Source organism: Cryptosporidium bovis (assembly GCF_009768925.1).
Source record: "Cryptosporidium bovis isolate 45015 chromosome Unknown contig_4, whole genome shotgun sequence".
Classification (NCBI taxonomy): domain Eukaryota; phylum Apicomplexa; class Conoidasida; order Eucoccidiorida; family Cryptosporidiidae; genus Cryptosporidium; species Cryptosporidium bovis.
The window spans coordinates 495,370-519,020 of NW_027125050.1; the positions used below are offsets into that span (position 1 = coordinate 495,370).

Consider the following 23,651-nt stretch of genomic DNA (forward strand, 5'->3'; position numbering starts at 1 on the left):
TAATAGTCGCTATTAAGTGCAATATTTTCTTTTTATATTCACTTTTCTCTGTTAATCCTTTTCCCACTTCCTTTTTCTCATCACCTTTTTAGCTTTATCCATGACAAAAAAAAACACTAATTTTCTGGTGAATTAAGGCTAAACAATTGGAGAATTGACTATTTCAATGAAACTTGGTTTCAAAGAAGCTCCACCAACAAGGAATCCATCAATATCTTGGCACAAAGTCATAGCCTTGCAGTTTTCTGGAGTGACCGATCCTCCATATATAATTCTGACGCTCTCTGAAGTTCTTTTATCATACATGTCCATAATGCAATCTCTAATAAATCTATGGGCTTCTTGGGCCTGATCAGGTGTGGCCACTATTCCTGTTCCAATGGCCCAAATAGGTTCATAAGCAATGACAACACTGGATAAATCACAAACATTCTTCAAACCTTCAACAAGTTGTCTTTTAATGACCTCATTTGTCATTCCAGATTCTCTTTCTTGAAGCGATTCTCCTATACACAAAACCACCGTAAATCGATGCTCCAAAGATCTTATTACCTTATTATTTACAATCTGATCGGTCTCATTATAGTATTGTCTTCTTTCAGAATGGCCTACTAATGTACAATTTACATTCATGTCTTTAAGCATCTCGCAATTTACCTCACCCGTATAAGCTCCATTTCCAGTACTTGAAACGTTCTGAGAACCCACTTTCATTATCCCCTCCCCACTCCCTAACATATTCTGAACTAGTGGAATATGAATAAACGATGGAAATATGTAGACATCCGAACTACATGTCTTCAACTCATTAAATGAATTTATTAGTGATTTCAGCGATTCTATTGTTCCGTTTGACTTAAAGTTGCCTCCAATAAATGGTTTTCTTCTCATATTCGCTCTGTAACTTGTAAAAAAATATCAAGATTTTTTATTTGTACTGTTATTACTTCTAGTACTTTTTTATTTTATTTGTTTCCGAAAAACGAGTTTTCCTTAAAATGTGTCAATTCAATTTGCATGCCATTACCCGCGGAGTTTGAAAAAATGATATTTTAGCGGTAATATCTCATTTTAAGATTCAAAAACACTATTTTTAACACTGAAAATTGATCTTGTAAAGAGTGTGTTTACAATTCGAATACAAGTACATAAAAAACAAGTGATAAAATGCTACTAAAATTGACTCATATTTAGACTGAAAAGTATGGAAAAGGGATGGTTATTGGTTAATGGAGTCGTTTCTTTGATTATTTTCTCATGTATGTGTTTGTCTCCCCCTATTACCTCTCGAATTAACATTCAAACAAATTCATTTTGTTCTGGAGAAGTAGACTGAAATAACTAAAAAAAGGAAAAAGATAATTCCTGTTTTGTTTCCTATATTAAGTATCAAAAATAACAAATTTTTTTTGCCGTGATCATATGGATTTCCTCATACTTCTCATCCGCAAAAAATGTCAGTTTCAGGGTGACCTTAGGTAGTGCTTCTTTTAGTGTTTTAATTTAAAATATATTTACTGACTGTTCCATGCATTTCTGTTCTCTCTTCACTAGGGAAGTAACAATGGATGAAAACACAACTTTTTTAGCGCCAGATGCTCCTTTAATGTTTAATTAGGGCAATAAAAGAGACGAATTATGAAATTGAGTTGAGGAGAAATAAATATTAAGATAGATTTAGTCGTTTGTTGAATATAGGTTTTAAACAATCAGGTGAGAACAAAGGTGTGCTAACAAATAAATAGAAGTGGTGTTACAGTGAATAAACAAATTGGTATATTCAAGGTGGGGAGTAAGACTGTTGTGGAAAAAGGAGTAGAAGGATAAATTATAGAGAAATTTAATTCTGATACATAGATATATAGGGAGATATAAAGATAGTAAATCCAAGCTAACAAATTGTCGTGTGTTTTTAGATGTATATACACATCTCCGCGAAACTATTCATTCCCGTGACATTTTCTATATCTACGCAGGTAGTTATGTTATAATGGCTGAACGTGATTTAGGAAAGCCATTGTTGGAAGAAGGATATCTATCCAGGGATGGATGCAATAAGGGGAATAACTTGGACAAAACCATAAATGAGTTCGAAAATAAAATATTGGAGTCAGAGGGAAGTAAGGGTGGATTTTTTAGTTCAATGAGTGTAGAAAAAAGACTCATATGGGCAATTATATTTTGTTTAGTTTTTACAGGTGTCGAACTAACGGTTGGTCTGATATCCCACTCACTTGCACTTATATCAGATGCTTCCCATCTGATTTCTGACTTATGTAGTTATTTCATATCGTTATTTGGAATATATCTTTCAAAAAAAAAAGCAACAAAGACTATGTCCTTTGGCTATAATAGAGCGGAAATACTAGGAGCGCTACTAAGCATTTTGTTAATATGGATAATGACACTTGTTCTAGTTTATGAGGCAATACAGCGAATGGTAACACCTGTTGACGTAGATGGATTTTCGATGTTCATTACTGCCTTATTTGGAACTCTGTCCAATCTTTTTATTGGCTTAGTTCTTTCTGTCCACACTCACAGTATCGAACCGATGGGTAATGCAAATTGTGGTCACGGACACTCTCATATTCATTATCACTACAATCACGCCCAAAACGATGCATTAGGCAATGAACACAATAAATACATTAACTTTTACTCATCACCAAATCCCCAAAGAGAAGAAAGCAACGTTGAGTTTGAAGAAGTATCCGATTTATCCCACTCGCCTGTGCTTCGAAGAAAAGTTATTGAACATTCAGAAGATAACAAAAATAACAATGTTGTGTTTGAAAAAGGAGAGAGTTACTCAAATAAAAAAAATCATGTTTGTAATCCTCAAAATAGTTTAGCTCTCTGGTCCGCTTATATTCATGTGTTGGGTGACGTATTGCAAAATATTGGTGTTATGATTGCGGGATTATTTATTTGGTACAATCCTAAATTTGTTGTTGCTGATCCCTTATGTACAATCCTATTTTCATTCTTTGTATTAGGGACAACTTTTAGAATACTAAGAGATTCTACAAACATTTTAATGGAGGGTACTCCTATGGGAATTGATTGTGTTGCTATTCAAGAGGACTTTTTAAAGTTATATTCTGTATTGGAGGTCCACGATCTTCATGTTTGGTCTTTATCTATTGGTGTTCCCGCTCTCTCTTGTCACATTGTTGTTGCTTCTGAAGAAAATGCGAGAGTTACACTAAGATATGCCACTGCTTTGTGTCAGACCAAATATGGAATCTACCATACTACGATACAGATCGACTATTCTCCTAATAAAGTTACTTGTGGAACTATTCACCACCAAAAATGTCTCGTTGGTTCTAATAACCTGCCTTCAAATTCAGAATAAAATATACCGTCTAATATATAAGTAATAGAAGCACGACACAAGTATGTTGTCATACAATCCTCGATTTACATTATTGTAATGTTTGTATTTTTTTATTGTTTTTATTGCTAAAAACCCAGATAACTATCCAATTTTTTTATTCTGCTTATATTCAAATAAATCTGATGAAAAGGCGAACATACTGTATTTTTCGAGACTAGCAAAGACGACTTAAAATTAAGGAATATATATTCTTATCATTACGAAATCAATTATAATTAGCTTTTATAGATTATTTAATAAGATATTTTGCCTCGAAATGTTTTTTCTGTTTTGATCATCTTATTGCTAATTGTTTACTTCGCAAATGCGTCTAATTGTGTGTCTAAGAATATGCAAATATACATGACTCCAACCATTGAAAAAATAATAGTTAATAAGTGCACTATCTTGCAATTTACCTCAATGCTTTGAGTTGGCGTTACTCAAACTATCACCAACATTGTTGGAATTATCATGTATCTATTTTTCTATTTATTTGTTATGGTTTGAATGGTTTTCGGACTGCTTTCATTACTTCTAATAGTAACAAAACTGTTACCGCTGCTATTGTTATTGTCAATCAAATTTATTGGCGAGACCATTAAATTCACACTATCAGTCTCTTCTTCTTTAGAGTAGCGATTTTTGTAGATTTGGGTAGCGAGTTCCGAAAGTGTAACACATTTATACCTTCGTGATATTTCTGGAAGCAATAAACGTAGTACCTCAATATTAGCAGATCTGAATTTATTTGAAGGTATATGTAAACAAACAATAGATCCTGGAGCAGCATTACTTGTACAAAATTGTGCTAGAAACTGAGGAAACCCTTGAAATGAAACATCATTAGGGTAAACATCACACATAACAATAGTATATCCTCTAGACACAACCAAATCATGTTGTTGTTTAGTTAGTCTTCCAAAAGGAGGTCTGAACCACTTAAACCTCAAATTGGACATTTCTTTCTCTTCATTTTTAAAAATGTCGTTAATGCTATCACTACTTTTTTCCCCATATATAAAACTTTCTATAGTATTTGTGCATTCTTTAATTATTTTACCAAAGTAGCTATTCTCATTTTCTTGGTCTTTTTTATCATTTAAATTTTGTTCTTGATCATCACTACTCTGCATCCCGAAATCAGCAAGTTCTTTATGTTCAAACATCTTATTGCTTTCTTCTCTTTCATTTTTTTCTTGTTTCTCATTTTCAAGTGACTTAATTTTCCAATTTATTCCGATTGATTCGTTTTCTAAACAAAGAGGAAAAGATGGTGATGATGAAGAGGTTGTTGTCAATGTTACTATTGTTGACGGTGGTTGTGGCGTTGTTGAGGATGATGTAATATTGTTCTTACGGAAATTTGATGAAAACATTGGAGGAAATATTCTCGTATTCGTAAATATGTGCTCTGGACTATATTTAGTTATCAAATGTTCGCATTCCAAAAGATGTTTAGTAAACGTTGATATTGAGAGTTTGTGAGCAGGAACATCTTTAGCCAAATGATTTCCTAACTCGTGGCCTTCATTAATGCATCTTTTCAAAAATGAGTCAGCGTCTTTAATATATCTAGCATTTCTTTCAGTGACAAAAAAAGTACACTTTATATTATATTCATTTAATAGATCTAATATTTTTTTGTTTGTTTCCGGATCAAGTCCTGGTACATCATCTATTGTCAGTGCAACTAATGGTAAGTCTGTTTCAAACCACCAAATTGAATCAAATAAATATGTACCCAAACTGTTTAATATTGATTTTGAAATAAAAGATGATCTTCCAAATTTAATAAAACTTTTAATTACCCACCTTGTTCCGGATTTGTTTAACGCTTCCCATGCAGTTTTACCTATTACATTACCTGTTTTGCTTTTACTTGAAGACATTGTATTTAGTATAAATAAATCCGAGTTTCTCTTCTTTATCATTTCTTTTTCATCTATTTTTTTACATTAATAGCATGAAATATAGTTAGAACAAATAACGAATCACTTAGTACATACGGGACCACGTTTTTTCTACTGCTATATTCATCTTTTTTCCGGTCTTTTTTTCCATGCAGTCAATATAGCACTTTTACTTCACGCCCCATATATACTTCCTTTGTAACTTACCCGTACTTATACACTCCTCAAATCCACTTTCAGATGAGAGAGAATAGCTCCCAGACGGCAAGCTGTCGAAATATCCTTCACTTTCAGCGTTATCACAATTAACATCTCCACCTTCTAAACAAACTCCCAGATTTTGTTCATCATCTCTGTCATTCTTATCAGCAGGCTCTACATAAACATCAGATTTTTCCGACTTCTCAAATTTACTTGGGTTTCCATCAACCATAAAAAGCTTTAAAAAGTTTATTCTCTTCCTCTTTTTCCTTGGCATTCTTGCGGAATGTATGTATGTGTATTTTTTTGTTCACACTATAACACAATATAACTTTCTAATAATCTCGATTATTGGACAACCCCGCTGAGTAATTGGCGCCTAGTTCGATTTTGACACAGAGATATATAATGGAAGCAAGAACCTGAAAAAAAAAGTTGGCATCTTTTGATAATAAACGGGAGAATATATGGAAAAGAACAAAGAAGTTGTACACAGGAAGATAGGGTAGTTTGTGTTTGGAGTTACAACTTTTGATGCTATCTTATCTTATATTAGTTCAATAATAAGACAGTTTACCCATTAAGTTATAATTTGAAGAGCCGTTGCATTTGTAGTGAAGTGTCTGTGAGAAACGGTAGAGAAAAGCAAAAGCAAGCACCTAAACATGAACGTTAAACACAAGAGTAAAATATCTGCTGAAGAAAAGACCAAAAGAGAGAAAGGAGTTAAAAACAATAAATTTAGATTTGAGAATTATGTGGAAAAATTATCTGGTATTGAAATTAAAATAGGCGAAGACGAAATATGGACACAGAACTCAGTAAATGACTGCGTTGAAGAGGATAAGTGGTATTCAGAAAGCACAATCGAGTCGTTTTTACATGGTAGCAGTGAGCATTATGAGCAGGAAGAAAAGGATACAGATAATGGCGAGGACGAAATAATTAAGAGTAAACTTTCTAGAACTGCATTTGGGGATAGTCTTAGACACTGGGAAAGTGAAGTTAGGTATTTAGAATTCGTGGAATTGGTTAAAACTCTGAAACCATACAGATATTCCCTTGTTCATATAATAGATAATTTGGGATATATAATTCAAGTGTTAACGTCAAAACTAAATGATTGCGAGCACCCTGAAACAGCAGAAGCTATTTCGTTTTTATTGGGTTCTCTAGCAAAAGATACTCGTTTGGAATTGATACCATTTCTTCCACTAATATTTCAATCTTTGTCTGGCAGACTTGAGAACCAAATTACAGATCAATCAATAACAGGTCAGGGAGGAGTTGGTTTATATAACGTGAAAATAATACAATCTGTTTTTTCGTGTACAGGAACTATATTCTTTTATTTATCAAATTATATTTTAAAGGATTTGTTATTTTATCTAAATGTTTATAAAAAATGGATATACCATAGCAATTCAACTATAAGACATTTTTCGGCAGAGTCAATAGCATATGCAATTAAAAGAAGCAGGAATAAAGACTTAATAAAGTCACTAGACCATATATTACTTTTTGTCAAAGAGGAGAAAGAGTCTTTACTGGGTGAAAGTTCAGTTAAAAGAAGTGATAATTATTCAAATTTTCTTTTTGAGTGGTTATTTGACATATTTTCGAATATAGTATTTTCAATAAATGGTTGTATTTCGAACCAGGGAGATGTAGTATGTAGATATCTCCTCAGACACATTAGTTTTGGGCTTTGCATTGAAAATAGAATGGATTATCTATCGCTTAAATCAAAAAATCAACTGTTCAGTGACTTTTCGTCTAATAAAGGATTAATATCGGACTACCTAAATTCAATAAACAAATCTGATTTAATATGCAATGATACCTTCACTAGCATATGTGATTCAATTTTTAGGGAATCGTTTACAGGACTCAATAAAATAATTGGTGATATATTTTTTAATTTAAGATCGGACATTGTTGAAAATTTTAATTCAATCAGTTTTGAGAAGATATTGTTTTATCTCATTGAGATATACTACGAATTATATCTTGATCTTAGAAAAAAGATTACCAGTATTGACAAAATAAATACCATTGAATTAGGAAAAAGCGTATCTTCAATAGTTGATGTGTTAAATATAATATCAAATTGGATATGCATGTCTTCGCAGGAAGTGGATATGAATATTAAAAATATTGATTCAAGTTCAATTCGTGACTCACCAAAAAACTATAAAAAGAGATCATTTAATCTTGAATACGCTCAAATAACTGTTGTTATGTTATTAGTTCCAATACAGGAAACAAATAACACGGGCGACATTGAATTCCGTTTATTATCTAGATATGTTTTAAGCCTCATAAATATAACTACAAATGTGGCAATAGAGAGTTTTTACTTAAAGTCACTTAATTTTGTTGAATCATTAGTTTTTTTAGATTACCGTAAATTATTCGGAGACAGATTTTTAAATTTTGGACATTTAATTTTGAATTTTCTTGGATCATCTTTAGACGACAATAAAATAAGCTGGAAATGGTTAACTATATTGTTGGACATGTTTTTGGAAAATAACTGTTATACTGTTTTAATAAACATTTTGAACACCATTTCATATATAATTCCAATGTTTGAGTACAGATATAACGAAGAATTAGACCATTTTATGAAAGTTGTATTAAAATACCAAATGATGTTGTTGGATATTAGGACAATAAACAAGGAACTTTGCGTACAGATTATGGAGAATATACTCCTATTCATTAAAAAAACCGAAGAAATAGGTTTTTGTGACAATTATTATAGAAATTCTGGAGCAAAATTCAATATAGTGACACTTTGTATTGAATACATTTCATCATTTCACTCACCAGAAACTTGTTATGATGAGGTTAACATTGTTCTCGAGTTGCTTTCAGCTGTCTTTGGTCGTGAAATTAATTATATTAATTCAAGTGATTCCACCTGCAACAATATACTTTCAGATCTTAAATATAACTTATTGAAAATGTACAACACAATTTTTGGGATTAAATTTACTAAAGAAGGTAACAATACTTTTAATATAACGGATGTGTATGTAAACTTGAGTTCCATAAGAACATTTAAATACTTTTGTCAGATATTCGAGATATTGGGAATGAATAAGGTCGTAAATCTTGAGTTCATGTTAAAAAACATAAATGAATGGATTAATTTAAGTTTATTAGAGAAGAACAGGATCACCATTTCACATATACCAAACATTCCTATGGAATATAATGTGGAACTTGTATATATTATAGGGATATTAATAAGACTTTCTAGAATAGATAACTCAACGGTGCTTGAAAGTGTTGAAATTAATAATAAAGATGTAGACAACAAATTAAAATTATTATTTTTATATTGGATAGCCAATCCGCTACAGCAGGTAAGGAAAATGTCTGTAAATTTATTTATTAGTTATTTATGTAATTTAGATGATATGGAAGAAGGTATTAAAAAAGATCTAGCTCTTGGTCTGAATTTAATTAAAGAATTGGAAAGTAGCGACACTAATATAGAGAATGAGAGGAGTAAAGTAAGAATAATGCAACAAATATGTGATTTGACGTTTTGTATAATATCAAAAATCCAAGAAAGCTGTGGTGAATATAGTTACGTCTTGAGATACCTAATAAGTAGCATATTGTCTCAGTTATATGTAAAATTAAGTCTTATATGGAAACCATGTGTTGATATGTTAGTTAAACTAGTAAAAATAGTGAACGATCGTTATGGTATGAGTGAAAAAAAATCAGATTCATTTTCTATAATTGATACAATTTGTTCAAATATATGTCACATGATTTACAGCAATTCAAACAATATGAGAACACCCACATATATTAACAATAGTGAAGGTATTGAGTTTTTATTTACAGATGAATTCACTATTTTAGAATGGTGTTGCAAGTTACTTACACAAATTTTTGTTTCCATAGACAAGAAGTCTTTACTTATAAAAGACTCCTTTTTTTATCATAATCTCATATTATACTGGACAATTCAAATGTCTTATGATATAGAGGGAATGAGGGAAAGTTTTTACAAACTAAAGAAAGATAAACATCTTCCATTGAAGAACGGGGAGGATGACTTTTTTGGTGAATGTACAATTTCATATTGTGGAAAGATCTATTCCTTTTTGGATCTTGATTTTTTGTATAGCAATAAAGGTCAAATACAGAGAATAAATCACTTACTTGTGGTATTAGAATCAATATTGAACTTATATACAAAGTATAATCACAACACGACATTTGAATATTTATTCAACAAATTTTCTTTAGAATGTGTTCCAAATTTGCTTAAGATAAATCACATTGAGATACAATTATGTCTAGTAAGAATAATATGCCAACACGGCAGTGACAGTAGCCTTCTATCGAAGTATAAATCAATGTTTGAAGTTTTAATATCGGGTTCTAGCAGAGAAAAAGAGGACGAGGGATCAATCAAGAGTTTTAGAAACAGTCTTTTAATGTATCCACTTTCTGTTGACAGAGATGATATTATTAGGAAAGAAGACAGAGCCAAAGTAATTCCTATAATAATAAGAATATTACTGTCTAAATTGGGAAAAGATAAGCAGGGCAAAAATAAGTCAAGCACTGTTGTTAAGCTTTCTAAAAAAGGAAATAAAGCTTTAACAAGTAATAACAAAAGAAAGATTATTGTATCTTATTTTTCGGAACTTCCAAAAGAGGAAGTGAGCATGTTACTTTCTGTTATTGTTGAGCCTATGGTAAGGGTTGTTATTTTGGATACAAATGGTACATTCGTGAATTTTAATGTTTTAGATTTGAGCAAAGGTGGATTACTAATTGAAAATAATGATAAGAAAGAATCTGTATTGAAAAACGATATAGAAGTTGAAGGTCACCTCAAGAACTATTTATTAGATGGCTTAATAAAGAATGATGTTGTTGGAAATCTACAAGAACACTGGTTTTGGATTGAAGAAACAGTAGATAGCACATGTGCAGATTTTGGTTTTTTGTACGAGAACAAGGAATTACTGTTTACTTTACCAATTAGTGGGAAGGAAATAGTTGATTTTCAAATTAAAATGGTATTAAAACCATTTAATATGTTAAATAACGAGTATAAACGGATTATACTGTTTCTAAATTACGTAGAAAACCTTTTAGACATGATGCCACACTCATTAAGGGAGAACTCACATTCAATATTAGCTATTCTATTGAATATTTTGCACTTGAACATAATCACAATGAGAAATGTGAATAATTGCGAAATTAAATATACAGATGGAGTTGAAGAGGAACTAGATGTAATGGATGAAGAAGAGCCTGAAGAAGAAATAATGGCTGAAGACGAAACTAAAGCGGATGATTGTAGAAAAGATCTATTATCAAAACAAAATAAACTAGTTTTGAGTAGAAAGGAAATATCATCAATCAAAAAAAGAAGTAAGTTGGTAATTAGAATATTGTTTACATTGATAACAAAGATACTTTTGAATTATCCGGAATACTCGAACGAATGGATTTATTTGTTAAGACCAGTGTCGCCATATATAATAAACAAATTTAGTGAGAATTTGAGATTGGGAAAAGAGAATGCGAGTTTATATTTGCCATCAACGATTAACTTAATTTTAAGCATTTCAAAAAATGGGTCTCTTTTTATTCTATACAAGAAACTATTTCCAACAGTTATGGGGGATTTGAGCAATTTCATATCAGATGACACTGTTTTAGACAACATTAAACAGGGTTCTCTTATGAATTATGAATGCAATTATAAAGGTTCGGAAATGATTATATCTAAGGTAGTTGAAATGTACTTGAACATTATTTTTGGTGGTAGTGAAAATTTATCCACCTTCAAAGAAAAAATTAAAAAAAATCCAGAAGTATTCCAGAATACTAGTAATATAAATTTATTACAGTATGACTCAGGGAGTGAGATAATAGAGATTACTGAGAAAACTGATGAATTTGTGTTGGAAGTATCAAGATTTGGATTATCTACAATTAATAAAAATATTCCAAATATTGTAAACTCGCTACAAAAAATCATATATAAAAGAAGTTTGGTTAACACAAGTAAAAAAATGGAAATAGTAACTTTGAACGAATTAATATTGCTTAAAGTCTTTGCACTTTTGGAAATTAAAAGAATACATTATAGTGAAAACACTACTAACAATAATGAAGGTAATTATGGCATAAACATTTCAAAAATAGTATTACTTTTATTACTTTCATGTATGAATAAATTACACTTAAAGAACGAGAATACAGTAAATAGCAATATAGGAGTATTTGATTTGGTATTAAATCTACTTAAGAGTTCGAATTTTTGTTTTTCACATTGCGATCACAGAGAATTAGTACTCAGAGGAAGCCAGTACGAGAAAAATCTGGTTGAAAGAATAAACATACTACTTGGAGAAAATAAGGTGGTTAATATTGAGAGTAATAGTGGTTTTTGTAATGATAAAGGCAGTTTTGTTAATATGAGCAAGTATAGGCTTGATTTTTACTGCTTAATTTCAGATATTATGAGTTCATTACTTTCAAAAACAGAAAATCTTAAGTTAAGAGTGATTATATCTGAGATATATCTACACTCGGAATTAATTATTTTGGGAACAAATAAGTATGATGAAAACAATCAATTTGATTTGAAAAATTTTGCAACGCAAATTTATTGTCAAAATAAAGTAAAAAGTACTGAATTAATTGTTCCAATTTATATTTATAACCTAAATGTACCACTTATTAATCATGATAAGAGGAGTTTGGAATCAAGAATGGATGTAGATTTACAGTTGGAAATACTAAATAAATTAAACACCGACATACTGTTCAAAACTGTTAATTTGAGTGAGAATGAAGAGATAAATTTATTAAATGTAAATGGTGAAAGTATATATAGTACATTATATCCATTATTAAATCAGTTATTTTATCACTTATCTAATAACAGTCAGGATTTTTCTATAACAAATGCATCAATAAAGATAATAAAGAATATAATATCTTGTTGGTGTAATGAAATTAGGTACATTCATGTAAAAAATATAAATAATGATAATATTGAGCTTAAAATATTTTCAATTTATAAATTAATATTGGATTTATTCATTCCATTCGAGGAGGAGATATTGAAATATTCGCGTTATAGCTTATCTAAAAAAAGAGCAATATTGAGTGTGATTGACACCTTAATACTTCAATTTACTCCATATGTTGACTATTTTTCAAATAGATTTAATGTTTCAAAGGATGATTTAGTGAAAACATTTCATTTAGGTTTGTATCCTATAAGAGAATACCATACTATTGAAGATGGTGAGAAAGTGAATTTATTTGAAGAAATAGTTCACATTCAAAAACACAAAAGAGCAAGGGCATTAAACTTTCTAGGTAAATTTTCAAAATTTTCTCTAAACTACCACAAAAATAATGTTGGTTACGATTCCAAATTTAATAAAGAAGTAAAAGATGATTTTTCAGTCAGGAATAATGATAATTGTTTTTTGAATATTTATGAACTCGGTTATCCTTTGAGTTCTTACACGGTAAAAACAATAGGTATTAATTTTTGCATACATTCTTTAATTCAAAAGGATTCAAATAAGGAAACCTATCATTTAGGTTTAGGTGATAATTCACTAAGATCAATGGAGTCGTTCTCATTGTACTTGGATTGGAAGGAATGCATTGATTTAACAGGGTATTTAATAAGACTATTAAGGCTTTATCCACAAAGAAAGTCTTATATAATAAAAGCAATCTGCTCACTACTTAATTCATTTGATTTTCAAATAAATAATATGGTTGTTACGAGTACTTTTGAACAAAATGATAAATGCCTGGATGAATGTTTGGATTTTAAATATGAAGGTAACAATGTAAGTGGTGATGTTGGAGATAAATATGATGAGAATGAACACTTTGATGGTGGTCAAAACAAGAGTGAGAATTCAAAGTTGGAGGAGAGGTTAAGCGATATGCAAGCAAATGTGAAACAAAGATTACTACCACTTTTAAAATCAGTAATGGTGGATAGAAGTTACAAAGCTAAAGAATTAACAGTGGAAGAATACAATAGTTTCGATAAGAAATCAACAGTAAGTCAGAACAACTACGGACTAATAAGATCTGATATTGTATTGATAATAATAAGGGTTTTGAGATGTATGCCTTCTAGAGAGTTCCACTCTGAATTACCTAGATTAATAACGCAATTGATATTGGCACTAAAATCGAAAGACAGAGATATAAGAAGAAGTTCGAGATCATCATTAAAATCAATATGTAAAACACTTGGAGTAAATTATTTGGTTTGGATATTTAAGCAAATGTCAAATATATTAACTAAAGGATACCAATTACCTGTGTTAATATTTACAGTTCATTCAATTTTGAGTGAGATATTTTCAGTGACAAATTTGATAGAGACAATGAATAATAAACAAAATACGGTTATACTGGATGGTTGTATAGAGATAATAAGCAAAATGATAATAGAGGAATTAAATAGAATAGCAGATCCAGATAGAAGAACAGTCACCCTGGATACAATAGATACACCTATTACAGGTACTGTTGATGAGGGCAAATATATAAAATCTCCATACATTATGAGGATATTATCTAAAAATGTAACCTTAAATGGGATAAATAAACTTTACGATTTTTTGAATGATTTGTTAAGTGGTGTACAAGGAGAAAGAGATGAATCAAGCATAATGTCTGATTCCTACAGTCAAAAATATCTTTATTGGTTAAAGAATTTGTATTTGCAATTTTGTATTGGTTTACTAAACAATAATAATATAAGCGACAGAGAAAAGCTTGATTTTTCCGTATTGAATTTGGCTAAAAATATAGTTGTTGACAGGAATATGATTAGAGACGACGATATTAAAAGACTAATAGTTTATTCAATGAATAGCCAAGTGACATCTTTATTTCAAGACCCATTAAATTTGTTGCAAGGTGTTAACACTGAGGGACAATTTAAGACAAATACCATTGAGGATAATAAAAAAGCAATTAATAAAAAAGATAAATACTATTCAGTTCAGCCAGGAGCATCTACAGGAAGAGGCACTCACCAAGTTATAAAACATCAAAGAGGATTTGAAAAAAAGGTTAAATCAGTAGTACTATGTAACTCTTCACTTTATTTATTAAATAACATTTTGAAGCTTGTGAATAACGGTAATTTTGATTTAATATTTGGAAATGATGATGATAATAATGGTGTTGGTAGTAATTTTAATGGTAATAATAATGATAGTAGTAGCGAAAAACGGGATTTATGCATTTTGAAACAACATGAATTGGCAAGATATAATATGATTCATTTAATAATACTAACATTTTCAGATAATTCAAGTGAATTGGCCTCTATATCATGTAAATGTTTAGTAAGAATACTCCTATTAAATTCAATGGAGAATTCAAAAAAATACGAATATTTAAAAATAGATAATTTTGGACCACTAATATCTAAGATATCTTTGAATATAATGCAAAAATCAGGAATAAGCAACAGTAATAGTGCAAATAATAATATAACAGAACTTATATCTTCTTCAATGAAGTTATTTGTTGCATTATTAATACGTCCTAAATCTATAGAGTGGTTTAACAGCTTATTTTATGATAAATGTCTTAATAAAATGACTCCATATTATGCAAATATACTAAAACAACTGCATATAACAATAAACGATAATAGACTTCGAATAACATCGCTTCAATTATTGAGACAGATAGTACTTTATGGAAAAGACCAGATAAAATTATCGAGTGAATCTCTTGGATCATTATATTCATTAATAGACTATGTTTTGCCTATTATAGTTCAATACAGTGCGTCAGAACCCAGAATAGTGAGCATAGGCTGTAATTTATATGTAGAGTTCTTGTTATATTATCCAATGAGTGAAAGGTCTCAAAAGCAAAGAATATCTATATTACTTGAAAACCTTCCGGAATACCCAACAAGTGAAGGGAGAAAAACACTTTTAATTGCCATACACACTTTAATTTCACGCTTTCCTTTAAAGTTAATGAAGGAATCTTATAATATAATGTTTTTGTGTGGAATTACGCTATCTCTTTCTGTTGAAACTGAGATAGGACCTATAAACGAAATTAGAGGAATAGTAAAAGACATCTTGGATATGTATAAAAACGAAAATAACGAGAGAATAAAACTTATAAATACGATATTTAAAACACTAAACAAAGTTGATATGAACAATACGCATATTTTAGACATTAAGTGTGGATTGATTGTTCTATTGAGATACATATTTGAGTATTATGTAGGTAAAAAGGATGTTATTTGTTTAAAAAAAGAGATTGACTGTGTTGGTAATATATTCTTTTCAGAAATAAATGGGATTTTGGACATTTTGGTTCTTTCATTAAATAGAGATACCATAAAAGATAATGCTGTTAGTGATGGTAATGAAAGTAACATAAGAATTATATCTTTGCAAAGATTGGAATACGAAACATTTAATCTACTAAATATGATTGTATCTGACACTGATATATTTGAAATTCTCAATTATGAATGGTTGAATGGCAATAATGATTTGAAAGATGGAATTGGAAGAACTGATTTGTGGAGAAGATTCTGGAATATCCTCATATTAAATGATTTAGGTTTTGGGATTTACAGTAATCATTTATGGAACAAATCAGCTTCTCTTAGATTGATTACTGGAACACTTAAACAATCTTTAATAATAATTTTGAAGCAAAAGAATACAAAACAATTAACATCTTCAGATATAAATACTAATTCAAATGTTAATGCGAAGAGTCGGTTGAATTCAGGTTTTATCGTGGATTACATTCTGAGCGAGGACATATTTACGAATATTTTTGAGAAAACAGTTAAACTTCAATTTATTCCCTTATTAGAGGTGTCACCATGGTTGATTCCTAGAGTAACTGCCTGCATCCAACATTTAATACTTTTATCTTCGTACATTAATAAGAATTGGAAAGTACCAAAGAAACTCTCGCACTTGGATTCAGCAAAGGGTAGTGATTTTGGAATAAATGAAGATTTAAAATCTAATGATATTGTTAATGATAAAATGTTTAAATTCTCGTTTTACGATAATGAAAAAAAGAGAAGCAATTCAAAAATGGCTGGTGAATACAGTACTGGAACTAGAAAAAGGATTAAAATACTTGAAGAAAATCAGGTGAAGGAGAAGGACTGGATCATATATGAAGAGGAGAGTGAAAATGAAATACAAGATAATAGTGATATTGATGACAATGAATTGGAGAATCTTGAGAAAAATACTAGAAAGATGCTGAAAAAGCAAAAAAACATTCTAATTGACAAGAATGACAATACAGAAGAGGTGATAGATTCTTATTTACTTGATCAAATATCTGAAGATAAAGATTGTGGTGAATTTAAGGATGACAACGAAGAGGTGATAAAGCAATGTTCAAGTTTAGAAGGTAAATATATAATAAAGGAAGAAAATGAGATATCACTTATTAGACTGGATGTTTACTTGTGGTTCTTGGATCGTGTATCTTGTTGTTGTAGATATTATACAACAAAACCAGGTATTTTTAGAGCGAGACTTTTGTTGAGTATTAAAACATTGAATGATATGATAGAGCTAATTCCACATTTAAAAGATATAATTAAAGAAGATGATTTGTTCAAACCCATAAAACACTCAGTAAAAGCGTTATATCAATGTTCAACAATGTTAAATAGAGACGATATATATGATAATTCGAATGATAATTTAGCTATTAACATACAAAACTTTGAATGGGTAAATACAATAAGCAATTTAGATTCATATAATGTAATTAAACAGGCTTGTATATTTGCTCAAAAAGCCATAGAAAAATGGGATCGTGTATTTTCGGAAATAAATCATTCAAGTATGTTTATGAGATTTCTATCTGAATCAAGGAGAGAAGTAATGCAAACTAGACTTGAAAGAAAATCAAAGTTAAAACTTGAAAAGATAAGAAATACAGAATTAGCAGTTAAGAGAAAACAATCTCAAAGACTTAGGAATAAGCAGAATCGAATTAAAAAACTTGGTATTAAAATTAGGAATAGAAAATTAGGCTTAAAGTAGTGTAGTATGTTATATCAATTACTTTGTAACCATGTTTTAAAATGATTAATTTTTGTTTTTAATATACTTGTTATAAAATGAGTTATCAAAATATTCAACTTTCGGCCTTTTATAGTTATACTTGTTAAAAGACAAATTGGAAAAACCTCTTTGAAGGCTTGATTCCGAATTAAATTCAACAAGGACATCATATATATTTAATTTAATATTATTTCTGTCTAAATGAGAATCAAGTTTAACAACATCTTCAGGTCTGACTATAAAACTAGAAACTATTGACTCTAGCTCTCCAGTTCCTTTACATATATTGTTTTTAGTATTGGTATATTCACTTTCATTGTTTGCAATAAACGTTTGCTCGTCAAGTAAATCGGTTATTCTTAACACTCTTGTATCATTGACATTAGGTGGATTCATTTTGTCTTTGTTTAAATCTAATAGTATTTTACCAACTATTTTACCAATATTAAATGCATTGTCTAATGTTATGTTATCCAAATCAAATTCACTAATTATATAGTCACCATTGTTAGTTATTTTATTCCTGTCAATATTATTATAATTTAGCGTTTCGGATAAGTGAATTCTTGTTTCTGAGAATTTATTTGAATCAAAATTACCATTTTTAGGTAACATCGCTTGGGAATAGTCATTTGGTCTGGATACCTTTATATTTGTACCTAAACATGTAAAACCGTCTAAATAAAGAGCCTTTTCTGTTTCTTCTACAGTCTTAAACTCTACAAAACCGTAGCTTTTCTTTTTTTGTGAGAACCAGACACATAATACTGGGTTTTCCTTCGAATCTATACAGAGCCCTCTTTTTACCATTTCATCCCATACAATTTGTTGAAAATTAGTTTCCGTAAGACCTAAATTCAGTGGAATATTACCAAAATATAATCTTCTGAACCTTCTTGTGTTATTCATTGTTGCTGGATCCATTGTTGCTGTACTTCCTGTTTTTGCCACCCATTGAAATCCATCATAAAATACTGGTGTTGGCTCCTTTCCTTCACTTTGGGCAAGTTTCTCGAATCCCCCTGCTTTTTTGATACATCTAAAAGTATGTATAATATATATAAATTGGTGTAAAAAATGTTAAACTTACTCTGTTTGCAATTTTCGCCTTCTTTTTTCTCTTTCTCTCGATCTTTCTCTTTCGCGTTTAAATGACACTGGACTGTATGTCCTTACATACATATAGTTTCTTGATCTTAAGCTATCTCTGCTATTGTAATAAAAGTTGTCATCATTTCTATATTTCTTATTTATATGGTCCCTTGTTCTGTAATGATATTCTGATTCTACGTTTTCCCTATGCTCAAATATATTTTTGTGTACTGAGTTTGAATTTGATCTTTCATACATATCTTTTCTTTTATTCAAGTATGCATTATTATTACTGTATTCTCTTTTCGAATACGAATCATCATTTTCATAATAGTAATATTCTCTCTTTTCTCGTTCTTTTTTGTAATGCAGGTCTCCTTTCTTATAATATGAGTCCCTTTCTCTTCTTCTGTGGTGATCTCTGTACCTGCCAACATAGTGAGACTCAGATATTGACCTTGATCTTGATCTCGATATCGACCTTGATCTTGATCTCGATCTTGATCTCGACCTTGATCTTGAACTTGATCTTGATCTTGAGTCTGATATTGATCTCGATCTAGACGTGTTATATTTAAACTTGTATTTTGGCTTATTTGAAACGGATTTTGACATAGAAGTGTGGCTCGAATTTGAATAATACCTTCTATTTGGAATTGATAACGAGGAATTATAACTTGAATTAGATCTTGATCGTGATCTTGAACCTGAACATAATTTTGACCTTAAATCTTGTCCTTTAAATGAATTAAAGCCATTCCCGTGTCTTATGTTACGATTGTTGTCAATATCATTGTAATCATTATTGTATTCACGATCTATATTATTTTTATCATTTCTATATTCGGAATTATAAGGTGAGATGGAAGAGGAATCAAAGGGAGATGATTTTCCATTTTCTTTTCTTGAAGTCATTTTCTTCTCTTGAAACGTTGTTTTTTCTCCTTCATTATAATTACTTATTTTTCTTTTATAGCCATTCATTCTCTTTTCTGATTCAACTAAATAATAGTTATTTCGAAGATAAATTATACTATAAAAGCACAAAGAAAAGAAAAATTAATGATTTTTCATCCCATTTCATATTAGTTTTATTTTCAAATTAATCTTTATTAGCTCAAATATACATATATTTATCATGTATTTGTTATTATTATTATATATATGGGCTATATATTATATATAGCCCATATATAATAATATTATAGAATATATATACACTATATGTATACATATAATATGTACGCCATATATATATGGCGTACATATTATATGGCGTACATATTACTCTTGTTTACGTGTTATGTAAATTTTTTATTAAAGGATTAAATTACAAGGTAAAAAGAGCAATATCATGCCTCTTGTCTTATAGCACTATTTCTTCTGAAGTAACACATTGAGAGGTTGAAAAGGAGGAATTTTACCGTCAGACAATTCTCGCAATAATCCTCTACAAAGAGGAACGTGTCAAATCATGACTATTTATGATTTTAAAATCTCTTATATCTTTATTTCTGCTTCGTTATTGTAATCTTATAACTTACTATAACAAATATATAATGCCACTACACAAAAATACCATACTGTGCTCTATGTATAATTTGTTGGTTAAGCAACACGTCTTCTCTATGCTATCCTACTTCACTTTCACTCATTTTATTCTCTTTTTATGATAAAAAAGATTCCATTATAGTAGAAACTGCGCATGAGAAGAGGATATGATCACGGGAAAGAATTAAACCTAGGAAAAACAAGTTGGGTATCACCAAACTATTTTTATATTGTACTACCTGTGTAGTATAAATTTATTCAAATATATGCCAGTGGAACCTATATTTTGAATATCATTGTTATACTCACTTTTTAACGCATTATTTTCTTAGTACAAAAATATTCATATTTAATGAGATATATTTTGATAAGGTGGTTTGTTTTTGTCTTACACAAGCTTGACATAATATATAGAGTCAACTTATAAGCAATCTTGTTACAAAGCACATGTAAATACTAATTCCGCATAATAAAATGTATATATACATATATATACTCTTTTTGTATAACTAAATGTTACATTTTACTTCTTTCAATAAGTTAATATGCAATTAGGCACTCCCATTATTTTCCTCTGTTCAGTAAACAGTAAGCACATTAATACAATGTGGAACTAATCATACATACGTATGTTGTACGAAGTAAAGTTGGTTGGTTAATAGCAGAGTTAATAACAATAAAGTGGCGTTCACCAGGCATACTCGGACCAACGCCACCCCCCAACGACCAGGGAAGCCTAGCAGGCCCCCGGAAACGTGCACTAACGGGGAATCGAACCCCGGTCGAAACGATGGCAACGTTTCATCATACCACTAGACCATTAGTGCTCCACGAGAGGCCTTGTGACTATTATAGTTTATTTAATTAAAGAATATTTCATTTAATGACTTTAAAAACAAATTCCGCGAAAAAACGCGAGTTGGAAACTGAGAAGAAAATAGTCAAATATATCTATTATTATAATACCACTATTTTAAAACTGTACAGTATATATAATACAGCGATAAGGGTTATTAAAATATAAACAAATCACTATTAGCGTTTTACTTCTTTTTAAATCCATATATCAATGAATATAATAAAATAAAAGTCAATTTTACACAATTAATAAATATTAAGACACAAATAATAATTAAATAAACAATATTAACGAGAGTAAAAATAGCAATATATACAATAAGAATTAAATAAAATAGTTAAATTCCTGCGATTACATGTACATGTAACATACACTGTGAATAATATAATATACAAACAAGCATTTTATTTCCATTTCTTCATTGGTTCTCTCCATAATAATTATTTTCCAAGGTTTGAATTTGTTGTTATATATTGGTAAAAGGTTGACCAAGAATCGCAGTACAAGAGAATTGGTATGAAAAATGTGGAATATTGGTCTGTAAGATTAAGGATAATGTATAGCAACTTGAAAATAAATAATTATAGGTGAAGCAGAGGTATCAAAAATAATAGCGTTTTTTCCTCAAAAGCAGTAGTTGAAGTAATATTAATTAAAAATATTAAATATAGGTAAATACCAACATAATTATGAGTAAGAACAAAAACGTTTGTCTCGGTAGAAGGGGAAGACCAAAAAAAAATCAACAAAAATTAAAACTGAGTGATTTTATTTCAGCACTGTGTGAAACAGAATACTTTAGTTTTTTTCCACTAAGTAAGAGATGTATTTTAGACAATGATTATAATTTAAATAATATAAACTTGGATGTTAAGTTTAACAACATATTTAAAGAATGGTACATATATTTGAGAAATAAGTTTAATAGTGAAAGCAGCATTAGACTATTAAACAGTGACAAAAATAGAAGCGATAACTTAGTTAGTGAGTCAATAAAAATTAAGTTAAATGAATGTAATAGTGAACTTAATTGTAATGAAATGAATGTTTATTTAAATAAAGGAATCCACACTAAGTCTACAAATATCCCATATTTAATGTTTATTAATGGTCACGTATGGAAAATGGCTTTCAGTCCACCTTTACTACTTAAAAGTTTCGATAAGAACAGCAAATGTGAGAATTTGAATACCAGTATCAAAGCGGTGTACCTTTCTATGAGTATCCATCCACTGAATAATCCTCTCACACAAATAAATAAACGTTACAACGAAAAAGGTAATATACAGATATGGGAAATACCTTATATTGATTATGACAACAAAGAGACTGACAGTTTAAACGATGAATTATCTTCAGTAGATTTATCACCTACTCTTAAGTATGAAGTCCAACACAACGGACTTATTTGTAGATATATGGAATGGGTTCCCATAAGTAATTATAATAAAACAATTATTGGAATACTATTTTGTGTACTTGGAGACGGAAATTCATATTTACTATCTGTTCCTTATTGTGAGACGGAGAACCCAGCTGTTATTGATTTCAATGATTTAGTTATATGGAAATACTCAAGTGTGTTTACGGTTATTTCAGGATCAATATGTATTCCGTCGATTGATAACAATTTAAAGATATCAGGAACAACTGTTGAAGGTGCACTGTTAATATGGACTTTTGAAAATAATAATAAAACGGATGTCAGTTCATCATCATCTACATTTAATATTGAATCATCTGAACAAATTATTATTGTATCAAAAAATATTCCACTTCTTTGTTCTTGTTGGTGTCCCATTGACTCATCGTATTTAATATCAGTTTGTAGTAGTAATGGAACCATATCTATTATTGATTTTAGAAAATGTAATAACCATATTATAAAAGAATTTGAACTCTCGAATAGACCAATCACATCTATTAATTGGTGCAGACTCACAAATAATCTGCTAATATCACATGGAATTGGTGCAGTTATGCTTTCTATCGAAAATGGTGATTATACGCAGTTTTCTATTGAAGCATTTATCAAGAAAAGAAAGTATTCAATTTACGATAATTTGAAATACCCAATACTTGGTTCAAGATCATGGACTTGCGATTCTTTACTTCATTACTCTATTTTTGGCTTTAATGATGGATCTACTGTTATTGGTCCTTGTTTTGAATTTGAATCAAAATCATTTCAAGAAACCTTATTAATAAAAACATTTGTGTCAACCAATTCAAGTACTGATAGTGATGAGACTTACAAGGTAGACTCCAATATTGATTCAGATTTATTTAGCAATATGAAAGAACTCGTCACTTGCAATTATAATAATAGATTAGATAAAATAAAATCAGGTACAATTAACATTAACTTGAATCACGAAAATAGTAATGAATGTAATTTAGATATTATGGCAGATTTTCTTGAGGTTCACTATGTAAAATCAATTGATCCTCTCATTTATCCTGAACTAATTAATCAACCCTTTATAGCCATTTCGTATTTTGGTGGTTTGGTTGCAATATAT

At 29.8% G+C, this 23,651-nt stretch overlaps 7 protein-coding genes across 7 annotated transcripts; 3 read left to right on the top strand and 4 right to left on the bottom strand.

Annotated features, from left to right (window-relative positions):
* Positions 1-138: 138 nt before the first annotated feature.
* FG379_002744 (triose-phosphate isomerase) lies at positions 139-891 on the bottom strand (the record flags this gene model as incomplete). The annotated part of the gene is made up of 1 exon (XM_067328434.1): positions 139-891. One exon carries the CDS (start codon positions 889-891, stop codon positions 139-141), a length of 753 nt encoding a protein of 250 aa, XP_067181932.1.
* A 1,099-nt stretch (positions 892-1,990) lies between these two features.
* Positions 1,991-3,361, top strand: FG379_002745 (cation diffusion facilitator like membrane transporter; the record flags this gene model as incomplete). Its single annotated transcript, XM_067328435.1, has 1 exon — positions 1,991-3,361. The coding sequence occupies one exon, from the start codon at positions 1,991-1,993 to the stop codon at positions 3,359-3,361; it is 1,371 nt and encodes a 456-aa protein (XP_067181933.1).
* A 509-nt stretch (positions 3,362-3,870) lies between these two features.
* FG379_002746 (uncharacterized protein) lies at positions 3,871-5,274 on the bottom strand (the record flags this gene model as incomplete). The annotated part of the gene is made up of 1 exon (XM_067328436.1): positions 3,871-5,274. One exon carries the CDS (start codon positions 5,272-5,274, stop codon positions 3,871-3,873), a length of 1,404 nt encoding a protein of 467 aa, XP_067181934.1.
* Positions 5,275-5,464: 190 nt separating this feature from the next.
* FG379_002748 (uncharacterized protein) lies at positions 5,465-5,773 on the bottom strand (the record flags this gene model as incomplete). The annotated part of the gene is made up of 1 exon (XM_067328438.1): positions 5,465-5,773. The coding sequence occupies one exon, from the start codon at positions 5,771-5,773 to the stop codon at positions 5,465-5,467; it is 309 nt and encodes a 102-aa protein (XP_067181936.1).
* A 388-nt stretch (positions 5,774-6,161) lies between these two features.
* On the top strand, positions 6,162-17,606 carry FG379_002749 (uncharacterized protein; the record flags this gene model as incomplete). The annotated part of the gene is made up of 1 exon (XM_067328439.1): positions 6,162-17,606. One exon carries the CDS (start codon positions 6,162-6,164, stop codon positions 17,604-17,606), a length of 11,445 nt encoding a protein of 3,814 aa, XP_067181937.1.
* A 45-nt stretch (positions 17,607-17,651) lies between these two features.
* On the bottom strand, positions 17,652-19,703 carry FG379_002750 (uncharacterized protein; the record flags this gene model as incomplete). Its single annotated transcript, XM_067328440.1, has 2 exons — positions 17,652-18,666; positions 18,718-19,703. The coding sequence occupies 2 exons, from the start codon at positions 19,701-19,703 to the stop codon at positions 17,652-17,654; spliced, it is 2,001 nt and encodes a 666-aa protein (XP_067181938.1).
* A 2,115-nt stretch (positions 19,704-21,818) lies between these two features.
* FG379_002751 (uncharacterized protein) lies at positions 21,819-23,575 on the top strand (the record flags this gene model as incomplete). The annotated part of the gene is made up of 2 exons (XM_067328441.1): positions 21,819-23,520; positions 23,553-23,575. The coding sequence occupies 2 exons, from the start codon at positions 21,819-21,821 to the stop codon at positions 23,573-23,575; spliced, it is 1,725 nt and encodes a 574-aa protein (XP_067181939.1).
* Between the last annotated feature and the right edge of the window lie 76 nt (positions 23,576-23,651).